A 23,227-nucleotide genomic window follows, 5' to 3' on the forward strand; every position below is an offset into this window, starting at 1 on the left:
GGACTTAGCTGTTGGGGAGTGTCTTTACGAGTTTCTTTCACTTTTTGAGAAAATGAAGAGTTCCACTATTATTCATAAAAAATTTCTATTTATTCATTTAATTTTAGCTGCAGTTGTAAAGTTTACTGCAAAAGCCTTAGTGTACCCTTGATCTGGGTACTACTGTCTTACTGTAATAGCCTCAGATTTCCAACTTGTCTAATCATCTAAAAGTAAGATCTAAGGTGCCCAAACTCTTGTCGTGAGGAGTGAGTTGTTAAATGTAAAGCATATATAATTGGGCTTTACCCTCAGTAGGTGTCAATTGCTATTTTACTTGTTGATAACAATAGCAGTAGCTTGTTGCTCACCCTTTGTGGCTCCTTTCCTTATATCTTATCTGTTTTTTCAGCCAGAAGCTCTTGATAACATGGAATTTAATGTGTATCTATAAGATACAGTATTTTGTGCACATAGTGAATATTCTGGTAGCATTATTTGGTAATACTGATTAGATTCAGAATTGAAAAACCCTGAGACAAGATTATTGGTATTAATCTGTCAAAATTAATAAGCTGCTCCCAGGACAATGTGCTAAATATACCAAAGCCCTGGGTAAAGCAGAGACTTATGGAAATACGCTTGTGAAGCTGAAACTAGAATGTTACTATTTATAGAAACAAAAAGGACTTATATATGCAGTTTGTTAATAATGGATTTTTTTTCTTTCTCACTTAACTCTCTCTTATTTGATATTTTTGGTCTCTGAGGAGTGGTATGAACAACAGTTAGTGTGAAATCAAATTATTATAACTAAATCCCAGATTCCTTTTCTCCTAATAGATGTATATCTTTGGCCCTCAGATTTCTTAGTTTTTGTGAGGCTTAAATAAGGTAAGGTGAAAATATTAGTTGCTCAGTCGTGTCTGACCCCATGGACTGTAGCCCACCAGGCTCCTCTGTCCATGGAATCCTCCAAGGAAGAATACTGGAGTGGGTAGCCATTCCCTTTTCCAGGGGCGCTTCCCGATTCAGGGATTGAACCTGGGTCTCCTGTGTTACAGGAAGATTCTTTACTGTCTGCGCTACTAGGGATGCCCATAGTATATGTAAGAAGGTTCCTCCATCCATGGGATTTTCCAGGCAAGAGTACTGGAGTGGGTTGCCATTTCCTTCTCCAGGGGATCTTCCTGACCCAGGGATCGAACCCGGGTCTCCTGCATTGTAGGTAGATGCTTTACCATCTGAGCCACTGGGGAAGTCCCAATAAATATCAGTTGGCTCCAAATCTCTACTCTTGGCACCAATGCAAAATGTCATTAAAAAAAAAAAAAACAACCGCAAATAGGTGTCTTTCTTGAAAATGGAAGGTGTTGTGCCATATTTTTGTATTTACATAGCAAATGCATGGAATAGGCTCAGTTTGTACTTTGCTTCACAGAGTCAATGTGTGTAATTCATATTAGGTCTGTATTATGTGGGGAGTCTTACTACCATAAAAAGAATCCCTAAATCTCAGTTCCTTAATAGTTTATTTCTTCTTTATGCCAAAGTCCTATGATGCTCTTCCAAGTTGGGGTCTTATGAATACCTCTTCTCCAACTGGCATCTCAGGCACTAGACTCTCCATCTGTGACTCTGCCTCCTTTAATCACCCAGCAAATGGAGACAGAGGGAATATGGAGATTGTGTGGGAAACTGTTGGCCAGACTGTGATTAGCAGGCTCTGCCTCTATTTTTTATGCCAGATATTCCATAACAATCTCCACCTAATTGCAAAAGAAGTTAGGAAATGCCAAGTAGCTGAGTGTCTAGGACAAAAAGAGAATGGGATTTGGTGAAGCATTTTTTTTTTTCTGCCACGTGATTCCATGAATAGAACTCTAGATTCAGAAATTGATTTTCTCTTTTTCAGGTAATGGTAGATGAATCCCTTTTGTCTGATGACCCTGATTCATATGTGACATTGACCGTTGTCCGGTCCCCAGGAGGTAAAGGAGCTGTCCGACTTCAGTGGACCCTAGACGAGATGGCTAAGGATGACCTCAGTCCTTTAAGTGGGACGCTTCATTTTAATGAGGTATAGTCATTGTCAGGATGCTTGCAGTTTTTCTCTAATTTGTCTTTGATGTTCTTTTCCATAGTATTGCTTATAAATTCATTTGATATTAATAGTATTCACTATGTTTGGAATTTTTTGAAATCATATGCACCGTGGGAAAATCACACACACATACACACCCCTAAATGTCTGAAATCAAATTTAGTTTTGACACTGCCTACATCCAACCATTAAAACTACTCTGCTGTCCACATTGCCTCCCCTGATTGAGGGCAAAACCGGCCAAGCAAGCCAGGCATCCAGCTGCCGTCCCCATCTCCATCTGTCCTGTAACTCTTGCGTATATTTGACAACCGAGATTGGTCAGTGTTCCCTTTTAAATACCCTTTCTTTCTGTTCCTCCTGCTCTGTCATGGTTGTGACAGTCCATGCCTCCATCATCTCTCCTTGGGTAATCTTTTAACTGATGGTCCCACTCCAAATCTTTTTTCTGTCCATCATCTGTGCCTCTGATTTATTTTTTTCGGTCAGTCGTGTCCGACTCTGTATGACCCCATGGACAGCAGCACACCAGGTTTCCCTGTCCTTCAACATCTCCCGGAGTCTGCTCAAACTCATGTCTCTTGAGTCAGTGATGCCATCCAACCATCTCGTCCTGTCTCATCCCTTTCTCCTCCTGCCTTTCTGAAAGGAAGATCTTGTTTTGCCATTTCCTGCTTAAAATGATCCATGATGTCTTCTTACCCGTAGAACTTTCAGCTCTAAAACATAGAACACAGAGCCTCTCGGAAGGAATCCTGGCTGTACCTTCCTCCCAGTTAATCCAAGCACAGGGTTTCCATGACTCCATTCTAACTAGAGCCAACTAGTAGTTATCAGCCAGACTCTGAGGTCTTTTATCCTGGAAGGAGGGATGGCAAAGTGGAAGAGAATTGACAGGCTGATTCTAAAACCTTTATGGAGATGTAAAAGACCAAGAATAGCAAGAAACTCACAAAGAAGGATGGAGGCTGGCCTTCCCCAACTGAATTTAAGATAGTATGTATTAGAGGTAAATACGATAGTATGATTGGCTTTGGGATAGACAAGTAAACAAGAGAAGAAACTGGGGAGTCTGGATTTATCCGTCTTTCATGGTTTTTACTTTCACGTTCGCATAAATCATTCTTAAATTCATAACAATGAAAACAAAAGGGAATTAGTTAAAACCCAGAAAAACTGTAGAACTGGTGGATAAGTTTTTTAAAAAGCCACAAAAAATAATCTCACAGGATAAGACCAAGTAAGAAAGAACTGTTAAAAGAGAAAGCATAAAATTGTAAGAGATTACTTTGTATCAGTTCAGTTCAGTTCAGTTGCTCAGTCGCGTCCAACTCTTTGCAACCCCATGAATCGCAACACGCCAGGCCTCAAATGTAAACGCCTATATGAAATTGATTCTAATAGATATATAGTAGATGTAGAAAGTCTAAGCAGATGAATTTCTGTAAACGAGATAAAAAATAAGAGAGTAGAAGGTCCCCAAGGTGGCCTTCTAAAAGAAAACTGACCATACATTTAAAGATAATTCCAATGAAACATAGTCTTTTTTTTTTTTTTTTTTTTGAGTCTAGTGACCTTTTATGAGAGCTTTCAACACCAAGCAACACAGAAGCAAATACATTTTTTTCTTTCAATTTTCTAATTGGTGATTGGGCTTCCCTGGTGGTTCAGCTAGTAAAGAATCCATCTGCAATGTGGGAGACCTGGGTTTGATCCCTGGGTTGGGAAGGGAGAAGGGAATGGCTACCCACTCCAGTATTCTAGCCAGGAGAATTCCGTGGACAGTCCATGGAGTCAGTGATGCCCTCTGGCAATCCATTTGCCACTTGGGACATTCTGCCGCCTTTTTTGAGGTATTGGTTTCTCTAATGGAATTAGTGATCCCACGTCAGATGTCACAGATGTTTCAACCACTCATGTCTTAGATTTTGATATGTGATGGCCCAGGAGACCTCTCAGTTACATGGCCTAGCTCTCTGTAAAATCCTCACTTGGCATGAGAAGAATTTAGAGATTACTTTGAAATTTCTTTAGTGATTTCACATAGTAATAATGAACAGTCAGTTTTCAGTTGCTGGATTCTAATCACTAGATCTGCTTCCCAGATGATTAGAAAGGTTTTCTGATGTTAGCAGGATATTCATGCCAAAGTGGCAAATAGTCTGATCTTTCCCCCAAGGGAATAAGGCCATCCTTGTTCAGAGTACTCAACACCAGGAGGGATAAGCTTATGGGTGGCCCTGGATATGACTCCCTCCATCTTGTTCTTTGCTCTGCAACCTGGTGCGTTTCATTTACTTCTGCATGACAGCTTTGTTCTTGGATATTCAGCTCTGACATACCTATATCTCCACTCTAACAAATGGCGTGTAGCTAGGCATACCAGAGAAGGCGATGGCACCCCACTCCAGTACTCTTGCCTGGAAAATCCCATGGACGGAGGAGCCTGGTAGGCTGCAGTCCATGGGGTCACGAAGAGTTGGACACGACTGAGCGACTTCACTTTCATGCATTGGAGAAGGAAATGGCAACCCACTCCAGTGTTCTTGCCTGCAGAATCCCAGGGACAGGGGAGCCTGGTGGGCTGCCGTCTGTGGGGTCGCACAGAGTCAGACACAACTGAAGAGAGTTAGCAACAGCAGCAGCAGCAGCTCTTATGTAAGATTTTTAAGAAGTATAGTACTATAAAATAGAAAAAAAGGAACTCTGAAGAAAGAGCAACTAGAGTGAAGCGATTAAAATAATACTTTTAATTCATAAAAATCTCAAAGAAAAGATGATTGCAGAACTAAGAGTCTTATTGTTTAGTCTCTAAGTCATGTCTGAATCTTTTGCCAGCCCTTGGACGGTAGCCCCCCAGGCTCCTCTGTCCATGGGATTTTCCACTCAAGAATACCGGAATGGATTGCCATTCCCTTCTCCAGGGGATCTTTACAACCCAGGGATCGAATCTGCATCTCCTGCACTGGCAGGCGACTTCTTTACCACTGAGCCACCAGGGAAGCCTGCAATACTGAGATAAGAAGAAATAAACAGCAGAATTCAAACTGTGGAAAATTATTCAGTGATGCATGGGAAAAATTGGACTTTTTTCAGTCAGCATCGGAGGAGACCTTAAAGATAAAAATGATTTCTGTCATGGTTACCTCGCAAAGTATTAAGGTTGTTGTCTTCTGTGTATTTGCTTTTCCTTGTTCTTTCTCTTTGTTCTTTCTCTTCCAGTCTGTACTGAAAACTTACCATATGTTCCAAGAAATTACTGAGCTAAGTGTAAGACCAGAGAGGGAAGGAATAATATGAGCTCTCTTGAGAGCAACACCTGTGGAAGGAATAGGAAGGAAGCAGGAGTGGGTAGAAAGCAAAAAGCAAAAAGGGATAGTAGGAAGATAACCCTTATAAGTATTACACCTCTCACTGTGATTTATTTATATCATGCTGTGGCCATTTAACTCAAGTGATTCAACTCTCAGTGGTTGAGCTGAGAGTAAATTTTTTCAGTAAATTTGAAAGTTGTGTTAAAAATTTTTCCCTTCTTCCTGTTAAGAATCTTAATGGGATTTTTGCTCAGAGCTAATTTTTATGTAATAATTATCTCTGGAAGAAACCCATAATTCTAAAGGGTTTAAAGAGAGGGCATCTTTAAAAAATGCTTATGAACTTAAATGTCATTCTGCTGATGAGAACATTCAAAATTTAAGTTTGGCCACTCTGAAAACACGTGTTCTCCTCTCATTTGGTGTAGACTGAGTCCCAGAAGACCATTGTGCTGCACACACTTCAGGACGCCACGTTGGAGGAGGACAGGCGTTTCACCATTCAGCTGCTCTCAGTTGATGAGGTAGAAATATCTCCAGTAAAAGGTGAGAGAGCCCGACGTTTTTGGAAATTAAAAAGTATTTTTTTGGAAAAATGTGACCAAATAATCAGTAGTTACAATGAAGGTTACTGTTTGCTTTTATAATTCATAAAATGTCTGTTAAAACATGAGGATGTTATTTCCTACTTGTATGACAGCTAAGGACTTTTTAAAGCTAAAATTATAACGCGCAGCATTGGTAGGGTTGCATGCCAGGGTTTTCATACTCCTTAGCTGTATGATTTTTTTTTTTTTTAAATAAAGATGTTTACTTTAGTAGTGTTCATAAAGTAAAATATGAAAGCTTCCTAAATGACCCAACAGCAGGGGACTGGTTAAATTTAACAGAAAAGTCTGCAGGTATTCAAAAAATGTGGCAGAAAAAGCCTTACTTGCATCAAAATTAAGAACATTTAATTACATGGATAATTTTTACGTTCATAAAACTGGCTTTATAACATGTTCAGTGTAATCCCACTTTTCATATGCATGTCATAAACATAAGGAATTATGTACTTGAAATGTTGATGGTGGTTTTTGAGTATCTGTATTTTCTATGCATACTTAAAATGACCACAGTTACTTTTGTAATAAAATGTTGTTTTAAAACTTAGCCTGTTATTTATGTCTCTTTCAGCCTATCTATACCTGTTTTCATCATAAAATAACTACTTAGATATTTCAGCATTTCAGAAACAGGTGTCATAGTTCTCATTTGCCTATGGTCCATGTGAAAATTTCTTACATCTGGAGAAAGAGGATTAATGGTGCTAAAATGGTTTCATTATGTAATGGCCATAAACAATGGCACAGCAACGTTGATATGAAAGCTTAGTTCCTGTTGCATGTCCTTTTTTGAAATTAAGAACTTCATCCTGTGCAAGGGTTTGTGGCCAAAGAAGCAGAATGCTGTGGCCAAGGAAACTCTTAGAATTGTAGAGAGTATCATATGCTGTCACCCCAGGTGTCACCTAGGGTAGTTAATCTTTTTGCATTTTATCTAGAGTACTTTCCTTCAGGCATTTGAGTCAATCATATCTTTGCATTATATTCTTACATAAATCCTAAGTCAGCTAGCTCAGTTATTTACATTGTGTTACTCAGCAGAGTTATGTTTCTATGGACTAATTAGATGCAAGAACAAGAGTACACCGGTGGATCAAGGTAAATCATTTGTTAATATAAACAAATTCATAATGTATTCCCAACTGTGACATACTTACACTTGGCAAACCCCTGTTGGTGCTTTAACCCATTGCCACAGAAAGTGATAGTGTAATAATACCATCCTTTGTTTCTTGAAACTCTAATGTGTGCTTCTGGAAACAAGCTCATTTAAGTTAGTGCCAGATTATGACATGAATACTCAAAGTACTTGATATGATTTTTATTTCCATTTTCGTAGGAATACTTGACACATTTTATAAACACTTAGAAGCAAATGATTGTCAGAAAATTAAAAAAAAAAGGGTCCCCAAGAACTCTTGCTTTTGCTACATAGCTAACAGAGATAGCCACATAGCCACTTAGAGTGAACTGCAGAATGGTTACTGTAGGAGTGGATTAATGCATAGGGTAGAATGCAGTCCCATACTTGCTTGTCATGGGAGTGGTATTGGAAGTACTGCCCATTTTATCCTTTTCATTAAAATGTGATTGTGGGCAAGTCATTTGCCTTAGTGTGTTCAGTGCCTCTCTGCGCTTACATGTCTTCGTTGGTAAAATGAGAATAATATTAGTACCTAACTTATATGCTTATCATGAAGATTAACTCACAGGATTAGTATATGTAAATCCCTTAGAACTTTGCCAGGCGTGTATTAAGTAAATACATGTGTTTTCTACATTAGCGGTATTATGTATCATCTTGAACTCAGGTAGCGCATCAATAATCATTCGAGGAGATAAGGGAGCATCTGGAGAAGTTGGGATAGCTCCATCATCTAGGCATGTCCTCATTGGAGAACCCTCAGCAAAATATAATGGTACTGCCATCATCAGGTAAGGGCTTCATGATTTTTATTGCCCAGGTGAGAATTTTGAAGTTGCATTTAATTAGCATTTTTGTGCCCTAAATACATTGCTCTCAGTGCAGACATATTCTTCTTATAAACTGGTACAATCCTGTGGTAAGAGCACATTTTTTATAAACACTGAAGGTATGTTTTGACCTGTCTTGATGTTAAATCTGGAGAAGGAAATGGCAACCCACTCCAGTGTTCTTGCCTGGAGAATCCCATAGATGGAGAAGCCTGGTAGGCTGCAGTCCATGGGGTCGCACAGAGTCGGACACGACTGAAGCGACTTAGCAGGTAGCAGGATGTTAAATCTGAGGTTTGTGGTTTTTAGATGATTTGCAGAGCCCATGACAAGGAAAGCACATTGAGCGATGTCAAGAGATCTCAGCAACGTCTAGCTCTCAGCCCTGTTTTGTCATTTATGCCATAAAATAGGAGCTACTTGTATATCTGAGCTACAAAATCATTCCTTAAAAAATCATCTGAATCAAAGATTTTAAGATGTTCTAAAATTAGGACCTGTTATATAACTAAGATATTCCCAGCTGGTGCAGTGGTAAAGAATCCTGCCTGCTAATGCAAGAGACATAGGAGATGCAGGTTAGATCCCTGGGTTGGGAAGATCCTCTGGAGAAGGAAATGTCAACCCACTCCAGTATTCTTGCCTGGAAAATCCTACGAACAGAGGAGCCTGGTGGGCTATATATCCAAGGGATCTCAAAAAATATGGACACAAATTTAGCAACTAAACAAAACAACAACAACATTATGATCATAGGCAATTTTGTTTATTATAAATTCTCTCATGAGGGGTGGAATAGCAACTATCAATAAAGTAGCTGGATTTACGTTAAAACTTCTATCTTTTTGGTTGTTTTTCCAGTAGTATTGCATGTACGAAGTGTTTCCTGTTCTTTAGTCTGTTTGAGCTTTGTACCTTGTGTAGTAGGTGAAGAATCTGTACATGCATTTTTTTTTTAATTCCTTTCAACCTTATGCTTTTAGTGTGCAGCTTTTGCCAGTATTCTTGTCAAGCAGATTTATACAAGCTCAGTATTTTGGGTGTTGTCTTGGGATTATCTGACTTTCATTTGCTTTATAGCTGATAGATAAGATTATTTAAATGCAAATAATGTTCTTAAAATAATGCCATTTGCAACAACATTGATGGACCTAGAGACTGTGGTACTGAATGAAGTAAGTCAGGCAGGGAAACGCGAATATCATATGCTATCGCCTGAATGTGGAATCTAAAAAAGGGTGCAAATGAACGTACCTACCGAATGGAAATAGGCCCACAGATGCAGAAAACAAACCTTTATGATCACCAGAGGGTAGGGTGGGGGAGGAATGAATTGGAGATTGGGATCGATATATACCCACTGCTATGTGTAAAATGGGGCCCAGTGGCTCAGATCCTAAAGAATCTGCCTGCATCATGGGAGACCTTGGTTTGATCCCTGGGTCTGGAAGATCCTCTGGGGAAGGGAATGGCAACCCACTCCAGTGTTCTTGCCTGGAGAATCCCTTGGACAGAGGAGCGTGGTGGTCTACAGTCTATGGGGTCGCAGAGAGTAGGACAGGACTGAACAACTGACGCTATAACTTTACTTTGATATGTAAAATAGATAACTAACAAGAACCTACTATATAGCACAGGGAACTCTACTCCATACTCTGTAATGACCTATGTGGGAAAAGAATCTAAAGAAGAGTGGATATATGAACATATTTAAGTGATTCACTTTTCTGTACACCTGAAACTAATACAGCAGTATAAATGAACTGTACTCTAATACGAGGTTTAAAAAAATGCATAATGTTCTGGGAATGAATGAACATTTGTTATTGTTGAAGGACACAGCAAGTATCTAGGAAAATAAAAGTGTACTGAAATATGCATTTTACATTGTTGTAGCCTTATTCGTGGCCCAGCGATTTCTGGGGAGGTCACAGTGTCCTGGAGGATAGTCCCTCCTTCCTTGGAGGAATTTGCTGAAACATCAGGAAAGCTGACGATGCGAGATGGACAGTCTGCGGCCGTTGTAGTGATACAGGTATCTCGGTTACTGATTGCTGTCACGCCCTTTGCTGTCAGTGTGCGTGTATGGTTGGGGGGGTAGGATTAATATCACAGCTTGTTGTCATTGCTTATGTGATATATATTTTTCTTGAAATGCTCAGATTCTGCTGCGAATGGCTCTTTCTGTCCGTCTCTAGGCTTTGAACGATGACCTTCCCGAGGAAAAGCGTTTCTATGAGTTTCAGCTCACTGAGGTCAGCGAGGGCGGAGTGTTGAGCGAGTCTAGCACCACCGCCACCATCACCGTGGTGGCCAGTGACTTTCCCTATGGCCGGTTCGCCTTTTCGCAAGAGCAGCTGCGAGTGACGGAGGAAATACAAAAGGTAGCGTGTGAAATGCTTAAAGCTGTAGATGTCACTTTTTATCTTTTGTATCACGGGCGATCTTTAAAATGTGTTTCTATGTTCACATTCTCAAGCTGATTTTCACAGCTGATTTCATGTGCTCCTGCTGTCATTTTAATGTCGACTTTATATACTTTTTTATCAATTTGCATAGAACTTCCAGATAATCCTGGTAAGTAAAATTAGAGACACTCAAAATTAAGTCTGGCCTGGTAGAGTACTCACCCAAACCAAATGAAAAAACACTGCTTCTCGCACAGGTTAACCTCACAGTCATCCGATCGGGTGGGTCTTTTGGCCGCGTGAGACTCTGCTTGGAGGCTGTGAGCGGGACAGCTGAGGTCGGCGTAGACTTCTTGCCTCCACCCGTGCAGCTCCTCTTTGAAGCCAAAGAGACAGTGAAAATTGTGCACATTGAAATCCTTGATGACAGCCTTCCTGAAGGTCCTGAGGAGTTTTCCCTCATGATGACAGAGGTGGAACTCCTGGGAAGGTAAAGTAAAAGAGAAAAATAGGAGAAAGAGAGAAAGGATGAGTCAAAGCTGGGCTGTGCAGGGATTAATTCTAAGCTCTAAGATGATCTATCCTGGCTTTTTCTCAACATTCATGTGACGCTGGAACAGGACATGGTGGCAAAGGCTGTTAATTATTCCACGTTGTAAAATATAATTTTTTTTCCTGAAAGTTGAAAGTATGCATTTCCGTTGTGTAGTCACTCTGCATAGCAAGAGAATTGGACATGGTGTAAGCTGGTAGTAATTGGTGAGAAAAGAGAGGAGCTGTTCTCTAGGTCAAAGATCAGCTGGCGGGGCTGATTTTGGTTCCTCCATCTCTTCTCTGTACTCCATGAAACAGGCTGGACTGAGAGATTTCTTTCCTTGGTATCTCTGAAGACTGTATTGTCTTCTTTGTGGATGAATGAGGTAGATATTTGCCCAAAGTTGTTTTTAAAGCAGGGGAATTTTTGAGTCAGAGATAGTTGGTGGGTAGTGCACCAGGGATTCAGTGAAGATCAAGAATTAGCCCTATTGAGACTCTCCTGTTCTCTGATTTAGTGGGAGCGACTTGCTTAACAGGGTGGGGAACACATGTTCCGTGAAGGAATGGATGAAATGCTCAGAGCTTGAGTGGCATAAGGAGCACCTCGACACCTCTGGCTCATGCATAACCTTCAGCTGGAATCATGTTTGCATGTAGATAGTTCTTAGAGGAAGTTTACTTGTGCATGCAGTGAAAATGTTTTTGCATTGGTGATATTAATGCCAATCTTTAAAGCTTTCTTCTAACTAAAATATTTCCCTGAAGGAGGCAGGATGTATATCATTCCCCTGGGAAGAATTAGCTGTGAGCTGACAAACCCTTCAAATCTTCAATTTCCAGAAATGAGTCTATGTCTGATGATGGGAATGAATTTGTCCTTATAGTAAATGTATTAAAACATGCGCTGGTCAGTTTTAATTAATTGAGTGAACTTTGATAAGCATAGCACATTATGTGTGATATTATATCTGTGTTTTTAACTAAGTAGGGCTTGAAGCATTTGTCCCATTGCTATCCTTTAAAAAACCCAATTCCTACTTAAGCCTAACTCTAAGGAAGTAATGTTTTTCTTCCAGATGCATTTCCAGGCTTACTTTGATCTGAAAAGGATAGTATAAACCCAATTTTCCTAGTTTCTAGAAAACATATTGCCTTGATATTAAGTTATGTTAAGCAGCTAAGCCATAAAATCCTTCTCAGACTATTGATAACAGTTTATTTGAATATTTTAATGCCCACTTTTATAATTTTGCCTTATATATAATCATATTAATGAGCTTTCAAACTTTCAAAGCTAGGTAGGTTAAAAATACTAGGTAGAATTTGGAAATTGAAGGAGGGACTAAAGTGGTTTAGTGTGTGTTTAGCGGTACCTTCCTAGCCCTAGAAGTTCATTTTCCAACTTCTTCCCAATTTCCTTATAGTTTTATTATCTTCCCATGGCCTACGTTTAGTGACAGTATATTAGTTTTTATTTTATCCAGGCAGTAATAACTGAGAGCGGTGCAGAAATCTATTTCAAACATCATTTCAGAAAAGAAAAGTATTTTCGGGTTGAGCTTCATAAGACTCAATTTCAGGAGCTAGTAGGACCCTTCTTCAGTTCATACTAAGCAATTATGTACTCAGTTTATTTTATTTTATTTTTTATGACTTTGCAAGAGGGTATGATTTTACCATCCAAGAAAATGGACTTCAAATAGACCAACCTCCTGAAATAGGAAACATCTCCATTGTCCGAATCATCATAATGAAAAATGATAATGCAGAGGGAATCATTGAATTTGACCCAAGGTATACCACCTTTGAAGGTAGGTTCAGTAACCTTACTTATAAATTTAGCACCAATTTCTGATCAGAGTACCTGAGCATGACATTGTCAGTTTGAATTCCTACATGCATTTTCTTGGTTTGGGGGGTGTGTGTGTGTATTTACATATATACTTTGTATTTATTTATGTCTTTATGTGTATATATTTGTATTCATTTTTAAAACATATTTTGAGTTACTTTTGACAGTCTTGAATCTCATTGTGCATGGCAAAATGAAATGGTTAGGAATAAGGCATTTAGAAAAATTATGATTAATTTTGGGATTATTGAAATGTTTATATTTTGAAGAGTTTTATGAGTATAGTTCTAATTTATGCAGTGTTTAATTTTCTTTGCAATTAAAAATGAGTGGAATATTCACTTTCTAATGAATAATCACCTTTGAAACATTTTACTGAACTGCAGGCACAGGCAGTATCTGGACTCCCAGTCATCCCAATCATGCTTTCTTCAAACAGTTCCTAATAGCAGCTTGCCTTCTGTTGCCAATTCTCCCCTCATGTAGAAGTGGAATGTGGAATATATGATTATACATCCCATAGAAGGGTAGAAGAAGTTCGCTGCCTTTCTGTTTTTATTCAAAGGCAGAAAATGAATATACCTTTCAAAATAAACATTTTATCTTATTATTGCAATCAGTTTATCACCTTCATCGCCTCTGTCAAATTCTTTTGTTATTTGCCATTTTAAAGTTCATCAGAAATCACTTTAGGAGTGATTTATCATTGGCTTCATGGGTAGCATCATAGAAGACATCATCATTTTGCAGACTTCAGCCCACAGCAAGTAGAAGTCAGGCTGCCTTTTTACACCAAGGAAAAAATGGGGTCTTTTTTCTGTTCTCTGATTTCCGTTTGATTCACGGTCTTTGGGAAAATTTGGGGCAATGCACAGTGATAATTACAATGTAAGTTCAGTATTACTTAGCCATGGCTGTTATGAACTCTACTAAATGATATTTTAATATACTGATATTAGTATAGCTGAAGAAGAAATAAACTTTTGAATAGAATTCTTAAGTTGAAATCAAACATTGAGGATATATGTTCAGATTTACAAGTAGATAGAAGGTGAAAAATGTAATAGAATTGTATTTACATCTGGACTTTTAAAACACTTATATGATATAAATAACATGTACCTTATTTTTTAATGTTACCAATGTTTCAATTAAATAGGCAGAAACAATCCAGAATGGTTTCCTTTGAGTACAGTATACATGTTTTAAGTGTTTTTTGTGTTCATCTACCATTATCTACCACTTTGTCTACCAGTAAGGGTTAGTGGAGGTGATGGAATTCCAGTTGAGCTATTTCAAATACTGAAAGATGATGCTGTGAAAGTGCTGCACTCAATATGCCAGCAAATTTGGAAAACTCAGCAGTGGCCACAGGACTGGAAAAGGTCAGTTTTCATTCCCATCCCAAAGAAAGACAATGCCAAAGAATGCTCAAACTACCGCACAATTGCACTCATCTCACACGCTAGTAAAGCAATGCTCAAAATTCTCTAAGCCAGACTTCAGCAGTACGTGAACCGTGAACTTCCAGATGTTCAAGCTGGTTTTAGAAAAGGCAGTGGAACCAGAGATCAAATTGCCAACATCCACTGGATCATTGAAAAAGCAAGAGAGTTCCAGAAAAACATCTATTTCTGCTTTATTGACTATGCCCAAGCCTTTGACTGTGTGGATCACAATAAACTGTGGAAAATTCTGAAAGAGATGGGAATACCAGACCACCTGACCTGCCTCTTGAGAAACCTATATGCAGGTCAGGAAGCAACAGTTAGAACTGGACATGGAATAACAGACTGGTTCCAAATAGGAAAAGGAGTACATCAAGGCTGTATATTGTCACCCTGCTTATTTAACTTATATGCAGAGTACATCATGAGAAGCACTGGGCTGGAAGAAGCACAAGCTGGAATCAAGATTGCCGGGAGGAATATCAATAACCTCAGATATGCAGATGACACCACCTTTATGGCAGAAAGTGAAGAGGAACTAAAAGCCTCTTGATGAAAGTGAAAGAGGAGAGTGAAAAAGTTGGCTTAAAGCTCAACATTCAGAAAACGAAGATCATGGCACCCGGTCCCATCACTTCATGGCAAATAGATGGGGAAACAGTGGCTGACTTTATTTTTCTGGGCTCCAAAATCACTGCAGATGGTGATTGCAGCCATGAAATTAAAAGATGCTTACTCCTTGGAAGAAAAGTTATGACCAACCTAGATAGCATATTCAAAAGCAGAGACATTACTTTGCCAACAAAGGTCCGTCTAGTCAAGGCTATGGTTTTTCCAGTGGTCATGTATGGATGTGAGAGTTGGACTGTGAAGAAAGCTGAGCGCTGAAGAATTGATGCTTTTGAACTGTGGTGTTGGAGAAGACTCTTGAGAGTCCCTTGGACTGCAAGGAGATCCAACCAGTCCATCCTAAAGGAGATCAGTCCTGGGTGTTCATTGGAAGGACTGATGCTAAAGCTGAAACTCCAATACTTTGGCCACCTCATGGGAAGAGTTGACTCATTGGAAAAGACTCTGATTCTGGGACGGATTGGGGGCAGGAGGAGAAGGGGACAACTGAGGATGAGATGGCTGGATGGCATCACTGAGTCAATGGACGTGAGTCTGAGTGAACTCCGGGAGTTGGTGATGGACAGGGAGGCCTGGCGTGCTGCGATTCATGGGGTCACAAAGAGTCGGACACGACTGAGCGACTGAACTGAACTGAAGGGTTATTTACTTGTATGTGGCACACAGAGGCAAAATGCCTTGCTGATGATTAAGTCAATGATTTAAATTCTAGCTTACACTGCTCACTATAACTTTCAACTTTTGACACACTGTATTTCTCCTAAAAAGTAAGTCGTGAAGTGTTCGCTAATGGTTCTTTAAAGCGAGAAATGAACTGCAGAAAAATTGAGTGCTTGCATCATCCTGTTATATTTAATTGTCATGTTTAAGTGAACCATAGTAAAGTCAGTTTTTTTGGCTGGCATACCAATTCATTGCACATTCCTGTTCCAGTGGAGGAAGACATAGGGACGATCATGATTCCCGTGCAGAGGCTTCACGGCACTTATGGCCGTGTGACAGCTGATTTCGTCTCTCAGAGCTCCTCTGCGGTTCCTGGTGGTGTCGATTATGTACTGCATGGTAGTTCAGTCACCTTTCAGCATGGGCAGAACTTAAGTTTTATAAATGTTTCCATCATTGATGACGATGAAAGGTAATACTGTTTCGTATGTAACATGCACATTCGTAAATCATGAGTATTGTGTTTCAGTCTTTACCTATGTTTTGCACTGAAAATAGAATTTTAGATTATAGTTGTGCCCATGGAGAAATGAGTAAGGAATTCTAGGGGGTGGGATACTGGAGTAGGGTACTGGCGCAGGGTTCTGGCGTAGGGTACTGGCGTAGGGTACTGGCGCAGGGTACTGGCGTAGGGTACTGGAGTAGGGTACTGGCACAGGGTACTGGCGCAGGGCAAAAGGGACTGAGAGACCGTAGTGATTATGCGTCACTTTTTCTCAAACAGAAGGAGAAATACTGATTTTTGTTCTTCTAGATTGAAAAGTCTATAGTTAGAATGTGGAAACATCCTGCACATCATTTCCTTAAGTCATTAAACAATTAAAAAGAAGGGCAGAAAATCTAATAACTTGCAGGTTATGTAATAGTGGAGTTGATCATTTCACGCTTCTAGCTAAGCACCCTCTCCTTAGTGCTTGGTGTGTGACTACTGTGCCTTGAATATGTATGACCAATTTGGAAAATGACTAGTTATTTGGGTTTTAGAAGCATTTTATTATGTTTAGACTCACAGAATTGCTCTTTCTTGCTATGCAGTGAATTTGAGGAGCCCATTGAAATCATGCTCATTGGAGCTACTGGCGGAGCGGTCCTTGGGCGCCACCTAGTGTGCAGAATCACAATTGCCAAGAGTGACTCTCCCTTCGGTGTAATAAGATTTCTCAATCAAAGCAGAGTTTCTGTTCCTAATCCCAATTCCACAATGATTTTACCCTTGATGCTGGAGAGGACCGGAGGACTCTTGGGAGAGATTCAGGTAGAGTTATTTTTTCCCCCATGATTTTTAAAATATATTTCTCAAATATATTCATTTATTCCCAGTCAGTAATATTTATTGATTACCAAGTAGATAGATGTAAAGCAGTTTCCAAATCCTGTGAAATACATAAAATGTATGAGGTATCCAGCTGCCTTCAGGGTACTCTTGAGAGAAAGTTAACAGTTAAATGAAGGATTTTGGTAAAATTCGTTATGTCAACAAGTACATTTGTTGAGTGCTTTCCATGTGCCAGACCCTGTCACAGTCCCTGAGAACGCACAGGTTAGGAGGACACAGTTCGTCCCTGCTCTCTTAGAATTGTAAAACAATAAGCAAACAGATTGCTATAAACTTCCATCTTAGAACTGCTTTTGCTGCATCCCACAGATTTTGGATCGCTGTGTTTTTGCTGTCGTTAGTTTCTCGGTCTTTTTTGATTTCCTCTTTGATTTCTTCAATGATCCATTGGTTGTCTAGTAACATTGTTTACTGCCGGCTACCCTTGATTAGATGGTAAGGGTGTGATATTTAAGATGAAAGAGGTGCGCATGTAACCATTAGGGGGCTGAGCGTTTGGGCGAGGAATGAGACAGTGCAGATCTACAGACCTGGTATGCTTGAGGTGCGAAGAGGTCCACGAGGTGGGTGGGCTTGGAAATGAAGGGATAACAGCCCAAGTTAGATCACAGGGGCCTGTAGGTGTTGGACCTCAGAGAACTTTCTCAGTCAGACTGAAGATGAGTTGAAGTGCCAGTAGGATGCCATTGGAGAGTTTTAAGGAAAGGAATGATATCAGTGTCACCGGGTCGTCGGCTCACTTAGAACCGCCGAGAAGGAAGTAGGTTGTCTAAAAGCCAGAGTAGGAGCAGGGAGGGGAGTAAGAAGTGTGTCTCCCTCTAGAGCCCACAGCAGAACTAACAATGGCTCAGACAGGGAGAGAGGTCGAGATGGCCAGGCATATTCTAGAGGTTGAGGGTATTTTGGAGGAAAAATACACGAGGGCCGATGGAGCCTGAGGGACAGACAGGAATAAAGGATAACCTAGAAATTTTAGAGGAGCAACTGGTTACATTGTAATGCTGTTTATCAAGATGTGGCAGCTTGGGGAAAAGTAAGAGTTCTGCTTTGGCTTTGTTGATTTGGGATAGCGGCAGGACACCCCAGTGCAAGGGTCAGGAAGGCAGTGGGGTGTGCAGGTATGGGTTGGGGGAGATCAGGGCTGCAAACACCGATCTGAAAGATGGGACACACTCGGAGGCATTTGAAACTCTGAGGCCTGAGGAGTGTAGACAGGGATAGAAAAGAGAGAGACCCAAGTCCTGGGCCCCCAGCATTTATGGATTTGAGGAGGGAGAGCCAGCCAAGAAGACTGAGATGTAGAGAAGGAAAATTAGGATGACTTGTGCCAGATAAGTATCATGTAAGCCAAGGAAGATGGGACACAGTGTTTCCAGAGAAAGAAGTGGTCAGCTGTGTCTCATGCCGATCAAAGATGAAAGAAGCAAAGACAAGTGGATGTGAAAAGTATATAATTCTTTATGGATGTGAAAAGTATATAATTTTAAATTAGACAAACTTTAAATGATGCCTTTGTTGCAACATAAAAATTCTGTTTCTTTTAACTCTGAACATTTCTGTTTTTCTTATACTAGGTTATTTAAGTGTACTTGTTGCTGCATACCCAACAGACTTTTCACTTGATTCAGATAGGTTTTGATGAACAGAACCTGTGCACTAGCAAGACAGTTTGTACTTGTATTTATCAGAGTTTGTATGTGTGCTCAGTTGCTTAGTCAGGTCTGATTCTGTGGCCCCATGGACTGCAGCCCGCCAGGCTTCTCTGTCCATGGGATTCTCCAGGCAAGAGTACTGGAGTGGGTTGCCATTTCCTCCTCTAGGGGGTGTTCCCGACCTGGGGTTTGAACCTGGGTCTCCTGCTTTGGCAGGCAGATTCTTTACTACTGAGCCACCTGGAAAGCCCTATAAAGTTTTTATTACTCATATATAAATATATATATATATGTTTAGAGTATGTACTTTTGTATTTTTGGTATCCTGTGATGGTGACAAATGACCAGGTATTCAGATTTTTCATTACTTATTAGACATTGTTGCTCATGAAAACGGGTATTCTATAGATTACATAGTTTATGTTTGTAAAGATTATTTTAAACAACATGAGTTGATAACATAGGACTTTGTGCGAGATATTCTAGAATAACTTTCACATGTATGTATATATTTTTAATACTGTGTATATATTTTTAATATATACTATATGTATATATTTTTATCCTGCAGAGTAATTCTTTGTTTAAAGCTGATTGTTTTCTTTAAAAAACAAACACCCTGCAGGTGAACTGGGAGATCGTAGGACCCAATTCTCAGGAAGCCTTACCATCACAGAATCGAGACATCGCAGACCCAGTGAGCGGGTCCTTCTCTTTTGGAGATGGGGAAGGTGGAATGAGAAGCATCATTCTCGTTATCTACCCACATGATGACATTGAAATTGAAAAGACTTTCATTATTAAACTTGAACTTGTGAGAGGAGAAGCTCAATTAGACTCCACAGCTAACGATGTTACATTAACAGTAAGTCTGACTTTATTTTTCCCACAGAATTTAGGCTTTAAAGGATCTTTCAGAAAACGTGCTTACATTTGTTGAAACTCTATGGGCTTATGATGAATTAAAAGTTATAAAACCCAATGAAGTCGTAGTAATTCCTGTGGGTCAGATGTTCTGGTTGTTATATTAGTTTATTACATAACCTGATTATTGGTAATTTTTTAAGATACTGAGAAATAGTTATTTTACACTTTTTGAGAAAATTTGATGCTTTGGGGAGATTTGGCACTTTTCAAGAGGAGGCATTTGTTGTGTCATAAACATTGGATATCTTTGCCATTAAAGGGTGTCAGAGTTCACAGGTAATCACAAGTCAGACTGTTGAAAGGAAGAATGGTACTTTTTCAGTCAGTGCAGTGATGGTGTGAGTCAGATCTAGATACAGTTTATTTGGTATGAATCACCCAGTCCATTGGGGCAGAAAATCCTGGAGACCAAGGTTACCAAAAAAAAGGTAGAGAGATGCACCTTGTTCTAAGTTTGGAAAAGCCTGTTTTATATGGGGTCTGTATCAATCAGATACAGAGAACTGGAGAACTGAAACTGTTAATGTTGGGAGACAGATATGAAGAAAGAAAGACATTCTGTAAGGAATTATATCCCATAACTGTGGGGCTGGCAAGTCAGAATCCATAAAACAGGTAGAAGGAATCCATAAAGCAGAATCCATAAAGCAGGCAGGAAGCTCAGGAACGAACTGAAGTTGCCTTCTTGAGTCTGAATTTTGTGGCGCAGGCCAGCAGGCTGGAAATGCACGCAGGATTCCTAAATTGTGGTCTTGAGGCAGAATTCCTTTTTCTTTGGGAAGCCTCAGTGTTTAAAGCTTCCATCTCATTGGATGAGGTCCATCCACATTACTGAGAATAGTTTTATTGACTTTGTTAGCTGGTTGTCAGTTTTAACCACATCTAAAATATCATTACAGCAACATCTGGATATCATTTGAGCAAACAGTTGGACACTTTAGCCTAGTCAGGCTGACACATAAAATTAACCATCACGGGGCCATTACCTCTCTCCATATTATCACTATAAATGCATCATAACCAGTAGAAAGAGGTTGGCTAAACTTAACTGGTTAAATGAGGTGAACATGAGGTGAGTAAAGCTAATTCAAGCTTTGAAGTTCTATCCTTTTGAGGTTCTACAAATTGTCACTTTCTGAACACTTATTCCCGTTATCCTTGAGGAGTAAGAACCTTCTTGCTTTAGGTAACCGTCAGGGAAATGAAGGTTTTTAAAAGTTACATAGCCAGATACAATCATGCCCAAGAGTCGCGATTGTGTTTCTTTCATCCCCTCAGTTTGTCTTGTACATACACAACGTATCAGGGCACTGAACTTGGATGCTGTGATTTCCTCCGTAGTTGATACAATGTCTCCTCTCTGCTCTCTTTCTAGATAGAGAAGTTTGGTGATCCTAATGGAGTGATTCAGTTTGCTCCCGAGTCTTTGTCCGAGGAGACCTATTTGGAACCATCCACTCTGGAAGGGCCCCTGATCATTACCTTCTTTGTCAGAAGAATCAAGGGTGTTTCAGGAGAGATCATGGTACCGTTTTTCTTTGGATTTTTAAGCAGAGTAATCGTTTGCCTGATGGTTGTGGTTGAGAAGAACAGAGAAACTGTGTGTTCTGGAGAATTAGAGTTTTTGATAAACTGAAGCGACATGAATTTTCACACATGCTGAGGTTCACCGAGGCCCCTTTGGGCTGGCTCGCTGGCACCAACCTCTGGTTATCTCTTTAAATATTCAGTTGCAGTTAGGTTAAAAAGATCTTTCTCATATTTAATCACAAAGAATATGATTGAACTATTTTGTAATTTATTGTTTGCTATAATGTGAAGCTTTTTCTACTTAACAAGACTATCCATGATTTTTACAAATTGCTTAATATAGTCTTTATTCTCAATATCATTGAGATGTCCTTATAAATTATCAAGATATTCATTGAACAGGTCAAGGTTATCTGTTTGCTAGCTAAATTTATTTTGTGAAATGTCTCTATAAACTTAGCTTTTCCCCTGTACTGGAGATTAATTGTTACTTTTCTTCAGTTGAAACTTTATGGATATAAAAAATTTTTGGAAAATAAATTTTTTAGAGATTTTTTGGGAGAAATTCTTAATTTTTAAAATCTTAGGTATCCTCTTTTTATTAAAAACAAACAGAAACAAATTCAAATGTGAATATCAGATTATCTGCTTACGTTTTACCCTCAAACATGGTCTTGGTTCACTGTTGAATGTACTTGTGGAACTGGTATGGTATTTTAAAGTTAACTTGTTTCTCTTTATCTTTTCAAATTATGTTTATTAATTTAGAAGCAGGTGAAATGAGATTTTGTCATCCTGTCCTGCAAATGGCATATAATAGCCTGAAAGAGTTAAGACAGTTTCTGAATTACTTAAGTAGAGATACTTGGAAAATTTAAATTTGAATATATTGATGCACACTTATATAGGGAAGCTTTTTATATATAATTGAGGTAAACGAATTTAAGGGATTTTGATTAAAAACACTGTGTTATATAACTTTGTTGGTTTTCTTCCTTTTGTTTTAGGTTTATTGGGAATTAAGTAGTGAGTTTGATATTACTGGAGACTTTCTTTCTACAAAAGGAAGTTTCACCATTGCTGATGGAGAAAGTGAAGCCAGCTTTGATGTTCATTTGCTGCCAGATGATATTCCTGAGATAGAGGAAGTGTATGTGCTCCAGCTTGTTTTAGTAAAGGGAGGAGCAAAACTGGATACAGAAAAATGTGTCATTCGGTTCTCTGTTTCTGCAAATGACGACCCGCATGGAATTTTTGCCCTGTATTCAGATCATCAGTCCATACTTATTGGGCAGAACCTTCGTAGATTCATCCAAATTAATGTAACCCGGCTTGCGGGCACATTTGGAGATGTGGCTGTTAGATATCGAATATCATCTGACTCTAAGGAGCAGTCTGTTGTTACAGAAAATGCAGAGAGGCAGTTGGTGGTCAGAGATGGTACCAGATATAAAGTGGACTCAGTGCCAGTCCAGAGTCAGGTTTGTAGCATCTCTTTCGTTTTTCCAGTCATTCTGAAAGACTCCTTCAAGAAAACCCTTGTTAATCTCATGATCAGTTTAAAATCTGATTGAGATATTTAAATGGAACCGTGGAAAATGCCTTAGAAAATGCATAGTAATTTTTGGGTAATACATATACTGCTGCTAAGTCGCTTCAGTCATGTCCAACTCTGTGCGACCCCATAGACGGCAGCCCACCAGGCTCCCTTGTCCCTGGGATTCTCCAGGCAAGAACACTGGAGTGGGTTGCCATTTCCTTCTCCAACGCATGAAGTGAAAAGTGAAAGTGAAGTCGCTCAGCCGTGTCTGACTCTTAGCAACCCCATGGACTGCAGCCTACCAGGCTCCTCCGTCCATGGGATTTTCCAGGCAAGAGTACTGGAGTGGGGTGCCATTGCCTTGGTATTTGCAAATTATAAGTAAATAAGTATCTGTTCCTTCCTAGAGATAAAATATTTTTGTCTAGATAGTAGAAGGCAGTTATTTAGTTCTTCAGAATTCCAGGAATTGTTCCAAGTGCTGCACACACTCACATTACACACACATGTACACACTGGATGCTTATTGAGGGGGAGATATTTGTAGGCTTCCTTGTGCTCCTATCTGGAGAAGGAAATGGCAACCCACTCCAGTATTCTTACCTGGAGAATTCCATGGATGGAGGGGCCTGGTGGGCTACAGTCCATGGGGTCACAAAGAGTCG

General features: G+C 39.6%; 1 protein-coding gene across 1 annotated transcript in view; it reads left to right on the top strand.

Annotated features, from left to right (window-relative positions):
- ADGRV1 (adhesion G protein-coupled receptor V1) overlaps positions 1–23,227 on the top strand; it is a 541,233-nt gene that overhangs the window by 175,793 nt on the left and 342,213 nt on the right. Inside the window, exons 59-70 of the mRNA XM_010807603.4 lie at positions 1,895–2,059; positions 5,826–5,943; positions 7,817–7,940; positions 9,876–10,014; positions 10,178–10,363; positions 10,645–10,877; positions 12,587–12,735; positions 15,788–15,989; positions 16,613–16,832; positions 19,191–19,430; positions 20,868–21,017; positions 22,030–22,503. Of these exons, the coding sequence (XP_010805905.2) occupies positions 1,895–2,059; positions 5,826–5,943; positions 7,817–7,940; positions 9,876–10,014; positions 10,178–10,363; positions 10,645–10,877; positions 12,587–12,735; positions 15,788–15,989; positions 16,613–16,832; positions 19,191–19,430; positions 20,868–21,017; positions 22,030–22,503 (2,400 nt within the window). The remainder of the gene's footprint in view (positions 1–1,894; positions 2,060–5,825; positions 5,944–7,816; positions 7,941–9,875; positions 10,015–10,177; positions 10,364–10,644; positions 10,878–12,586; positions 12,736–15,787; positions 15,990–16,612; positions 16,833–19,190; positions 19,431–20,867; positions 21,018–22,029; positions 22,504–23,227) is intronic.

The sequence above is a fragment of the Bos taurus genome, chromosome 7 (assembly GCF_002263795.3).
Source record: "Bos taurus isolate L1 Dominette 01449 registration number 42190680 breed Hereford chromosome 7, ARS-UCD2.0, whole genome shotgun sequence".
Classification (NCBI taxonomy): Eukaryota; Metazoa; Chordata; class Mammalia; order Artiodactyla; family Bovidae; genus Bos; species Bos taurus.